We start from the raw sequence: 5,664 nt of genomic DNA, 5'->3' as shown, positions 1-5,664 counted from the left end.
AGCTTCCACTATCGTCACTTAATTTTTAGAGCTTGTTGTTATTACATATTTTGTATAGTTTATGGCAAGATTGTAATTTAGAAATATTCCAATTGCAAACATTATTTTGTTTATTATTGTATTGGTATGAAAAATATATAGATTTGAAATTGAAGTTTGAGTGGACTTTAGAAAATCATAAGTTAGTTATGCGGAGTATGAGAAACTTTATATGGAGATTAAAAATAAATAATAAATGTGAGAATAAAAATCAATTAATTTGTATGATTAGGAAAATTAGTTATTAGTACATGAAATGAGAGTTATTATTTTGAGAAAAGAAGAAAATATGTTTTTTGGGTTTGTGTGTTAATGAAGATAAAATGTTCAAATAGACTATGTTAATAAAAGATAGATGTCGTGAAGTTCCTTTTGTGATTAAGCATGGAAGGTGGAGTTGTTTAAGAATATATGGCTATTCACACACTTGAAAAGTGTACTGAGATTTGGAGCTTTGTCTATTGTCATTGGAGTGAGAAGTTAGCATCTTGAGCTCCTCCATTGAACATGGCATGACAAGTATTTTGGAGTTGAGATGACTAACTTTTATGATATTTTTGGATATCAAAATTGAGAAAATATTGTGTAAAATACTTAATGGGCTAACTCCGGTTAATATGTATGTATTTTATTTTTGTGGTTAGAGTTTGAGAAAATAAAAGAAATACCATGATATCAATATCATTGCGAATTAGAATATTAAAAAAATTCATTTTTTAAAAAAGGGAAGTGATCCATTTACTCTAGCATTAAGTTAAAAAATTTACTCCATATTTTAGTCATTTGTTTTATGAAAATCCAATGGTTCAGATTTATTTTTTAATTTAAGACATGTGATCAATTTTTTCACTTACTGGTCCCTCTATCTACCTCTCAAGGAATAGAAACAACAAAGGAAGGAAGATTGTGTGCTTCTTCTGCTTCATCCATTGTCTTCAACCACTTGCATTCCTCCCCCTAAATTTGTCCTTTGTGTTACCATTCCTTTTTCTCGAACCATGTACCATTCTCTTATTTAAAATCATCATTTTGATGAAATTATCTAGTTTTATTTGTTTTCCATGTGTTTCATAAAATGTTTTAATGGTCATATAAATATTCCTTCCTTAATTATTTATGTTTCTTGAGAGATAGAGGACATAATTTGTGTGTGAAAAGAAAATTGTCACTTGAATTGAATTAATGATATAATATACATTTGTGTTTTGTATATTATCTATATCTATATGTATTATTCCTTTTATATTTTGTATACAAATTATGTACTATGTATATTTTGTATTATATATATATGCATTTGTATTTTGTATGTATTATTCAACTTGTATAATGTTTATTATAATAAATAAATTTATATATTTGTAAACAAATTATGTATTTTTATTTTATATGACTAGTGTATATATAATTATATATTTGTATATATATTATTTAATTTTATTTAAAGTTGTGCACAAGCACGCACATCATATCTCATGTCTATTTAAAATTGGGCATACCTATGTCTGACCTAATTTAGACAAACATTACATGAGTAGGAATAAGGTAGCTCTGATTGTCAATAGTTACAGTTAACAATTTTTTTAATGCCTAACGCTATGTTTGGTTCCATGGAAAATGAGAGGAAAGAAAAGAGGCGAAAGAAAAGTGATGAAAAATATCACTTTTCACCATTTGCTTCATCGCTAAAAAGGAAGGAAGGAAAAATATGCATGAGTCTCACACAAAAACTTTTCCTCCCTAGTTTGGGAAGAAAAAGAAGAGAGGAGAGAAAACCATAAAAAATTTCAAATTTGCCCTTCCACTATAAATGAATTTAAAAAAAACATGACCTTCTTTTGGTACGTAATCTAAGCAAAAATATACACAATGTAGTGAAATTTTTTGTTTATATTAATTTTTATGTGAAATTAGTTAACATAATTCTATTTTCGTTGCTTCTAAACTCACAAATAAATAGTAATTACATATTGTCAATAAGAGTAGAGTGAAAATATAAAATAAAAATGATTACTTAAAATTACCATCAAAGTGATAAATAATAAATAAATTAGACAAAAAAACACAAATATGTAGAGTTGAGATTATTAAAAATATAAAAGTGATTGTCAAAGATGAATTATACTTTATTTAGATACATTAGTGAGAAGAAAATATAAGATGTTAATGATTTTTATTGAATTTTATACACAAAAATTGTCATATTAAACTTAATTTATATGTTACTTAAAAATATTAATCAATATTATTAAAAATAAATTATTTACTTATGTAATTTGTAACATTAAAATATAGTATTTAAAAATTAGACATTATATAGTGTATTGTCATTTTAAATAATTATTTAATTATATAATTCAGTTATATAACAAGGATACTTATATCATTTTAAATATATTATGTTTAAAATTATATTTTTTCCTCTCAAATTTCTTTCATTTTCAATTATACTAAACAATAAAATTATTATATCATTTTTTACTAGATAGAAAATGGGACATAGATCATAAGACAGAAGATCCCACGCAAGTGTGAGACAATAAAATTTTGTTATTTTTTTATTTTAAAATTTTTCTTTTATTAATATGGCAAAATATGATAAAATTGTAACAAATAATAAGAAAGAACCGAGGACACTTGATCCTTGTGCATTAAGCGGGACAATCACACATACAACTGTTAAACATGCTATTCCTACATCTCTTATCAACCATACCGCTCATTGATTCACAGGTATGTTCTATCATGGTATCCCGCCAATTTCAATAGAGACCCTCATCCACCGTTCCACAACCCTCTCCCACCTCCTCCAACTCCACTCCCTCCTCCTCAAATCCTCCCTCTACCACCACCCTTCCCTCATCAACCACCTCCTCATCTCAGCCACCTCCATCTCTCTCCCTTTCTCCACCTCCTTCTTCCATTCCCTCCCCACCATCCCACCACCACCCCTCTTCGCCTTCAACACCCTCATCAGAGCCTTCTCCAACACCCCATCCCCACAAGAATCCCTCATACTCTTTAAGAAGCTTCAAAGTTCCAACCTTTATCCTGACCACTACACTTTCCCTTTTGTTCTCAGAGCATGTGGCCTCTGTTCCTTCGTTGGGGTTGGTGGGGTGCTCCATTCCTTGGTTTTGAAGATGAGTTTTGGGTCTGATCGGTATGTTGGTAATACCCTTTTGAAGATGTATGCTGATTGCGGGTTTGTAAGGTTTGCGAGGAACATGTTTGATGAAATTCCTGTGAGAGATGTTGTGTCATGGAGCTCGTTGATTGCGGGGTATGTCGCCTGTGACTTGCCTGTGGGTGCTTTGAATGTGTTCTGTGAGATGAGGCTGCTGAATGAGAAGCCAAATTCGGTTACTTTGGTGAGCCTGCTTTCTGCTTGCACCAAAATGGTTAATATCAGCGCTGGTGAGTCTGTTCATTCTTACATTGTGATGAATTGTATAGAAATGGATGTTGGTTTGGGTACAGCTTTGTTTGAGATGTATTCGAAATGCGGGAAAATTGATAAAGCTCTGAGGATTTTTAATTCAATGCCTAGAAAGAACTTACAGTCATACACCATCATGATCTCTGCTCTTGCGAATAATGGGTGTCGAGAGGATGTTATTTCTCTATTCAACCAGATGGAAGATATAGGGTTGCGTCCGGATAGTCTATCATTTTCTGCAATTCTCTCAGCATGCAGCCACATGGGACTTGTGTATGAGGGCAGAAATTATTTCGATAGGATGGTAAGGTTGTATGGCATAAAGCCAACTGTTGAGCATTATGGATGCATGGTTGATTTGCTAGGAAGAGCTGGGTTGATTGAAGAAGCTTATGATGTCATCAAGAACATGCCAACGGAGCCCAATTCTGTCATACTACGGAGTTTTCTGGGTGCTTGCAGAAATCATGGGTGGGTTCCGAGTTTGGACGATAAGCTTCTGTCAAAGCTGGAGTCTGAATTGGGGGCAAATTATGTACTTGCTGCTAATATTTTTTCTGCCCGTGCATCCTGGAAGGATGCCAATGATTTGAGATTGGCCATGAAACACAAAGGGTTGAAGAAAGTTCCTGGATGCAGTTGGGTTGAGGTGCAAAATTAATTTTCGAAGAAGCATCACCCTTTGTTTTGGATCAGAATAGCAGCTTAGGACCCATCTTTTTATGTTCTTCCTATATTAATTGAATTATTGATTGCAATTAGATGCACACTCAACCACTGAGTGTTATAGACTTATAGCTGTTCGGAATTTGGACTGACCAGAAACTGTAAATATAGATGAAGTTCACTCAAGTTTCGATTCTTTTCTGTCAAGGGTTGTGCTTGATCTTCCAAGTAATTCTTGTTCACATTTAATCCACAAACCAGTGGTATAGTTTGACCACTTATTTACCATTGTTTGATAGGTAATAATTGTTTGATAGGTAAAATCGTTTATACTGACGACATCATGAACTCGCATTTTGCACACGAGATTCATTGAGTCATTCATTCCAAGGCAAAAAGTAAAAAAGATAATTATATGAAGTTGTGACGTGTGTATGTGCCACAAGGCATTCATGTTATCTTCATTGTTCACTTATAATAGAAAACAACATAACAAGATAGATCAAACAGAAAACCGAAGACAAACAAAAAATAAGTTTTGTCAAATCAAAGACACCGGAAACATCATTAAAAAACACACTGGAATGATAATTAACTCTAGAAAATAAAAAAGGAGGAAAAGGAAATTAAAAAACTCTCTATAGTTTCATTTACGAAGAACATTAAGCACCATTCATGGCAAAATCCCTTCTTCACCCATTCTCATACACCTTACTATTACGTAATACAAATAATAATACTCACATTAAACTCCAACTATACCCTTTTTATTATTTGTTCACATAGAAATGAGCGTGCAAGAAAAAAAATGAAGGTAGAAGTGGTAAAATGAAACCAACCCATCCTTTATTAAACATTATTAATATGATAAACATTGGAATGAAAATAGAGAAAAAGATGCATTTACTAATAGTATAAAAGTTTTATATACTGTTAGTTATTATCTACTATTTATTTTCAATCACTGTTGAGTGTTGACTCTTCAAAAAAATAATATCATTGAATAATAAATAATATATTGACTGTATATAAATTTTTAAATCAACAATATATAGATATTACATTCTTGAAAATATCTACCAAAATCCACTAGAAAATTGAGTGGAGGAGGGAAATGTTAGATTATTCAAAGGTGTATAGTATTCAAGATTTTCAATTACAGCCTTCATATAAATACTTTTTTTCAGTCTGAGTGGAACGAATGTAAAGCCTTGGAATGAAAAACATGATGAATCTCGTGTGCAAAATGCACAAGTTAATGATATCGTCAATCATGGACACGACTACCTATTAGGAAATTATTAAATATTGAAGCCGTGTACAGCAGGCACCACTTCTATAAAACTTACAATATCCCCATAAATATTTAAAAAGTTATGCTAAAATGGTAAATAAGTAGTTGCGACCAGTGTAAATTTGTCATTCACTTTGTCCCCAAAAGTATCCCCTAAGTCACAGACATTTACAAGAGGTCTCCGCATAAGTAATGGGTCAATGGCTATACATTGTATCCGTTAAAA

The 5,664-nt window shown here is 31.6% G+C and overlaps 1 protein-coding gene across 1 annotated transcript; it reads left to right on the top strand.

Moving 5' to 3' along the window:
- On the top strand, positions 3,183-4,139 carry LOC109351314 (pentatricopeptide repeat-containing protein At4g21065-like). Its single transcript, XM_019592805.1, has one exon. It carries the CDS (start codon positions 3,183-3,185, stop codon positions 4,137-4,139), a length of 957 nt encoding a protein of 318 aa, XP_019448350.1.

The sequence above is a fragment of the Lupinus angustifolius genome, chromosome LG01 (assembly GCF_001865875.1).
Source record: "Lupinus angustifolius cultivar Tanjil chromosome LG01, LupAngTanjil_v1.0, whole genome shotgun sequence".
NCBI lineage: Eukaryota > Viridiplantae > Streptophyta > Magnoliopsida > Fabales > Fabaceae > Lupinus > Lupinus angustifolius.
The sequence above is the reverse complement of the archived record's forward strand: the minus strand, read 5'-3'. Positions and strand labels throughout refer to the sequence as shown.

What these genes read in the sequence shown, in the direction of transcription:
- LOC109351314 (XM_019592805.1), top strand. Translation starts at nt 3,183, where the DNA reads ATGAGTTTTGGGTCTGATCGGTATGTTGGTAATACCCTTTTGAAGATG.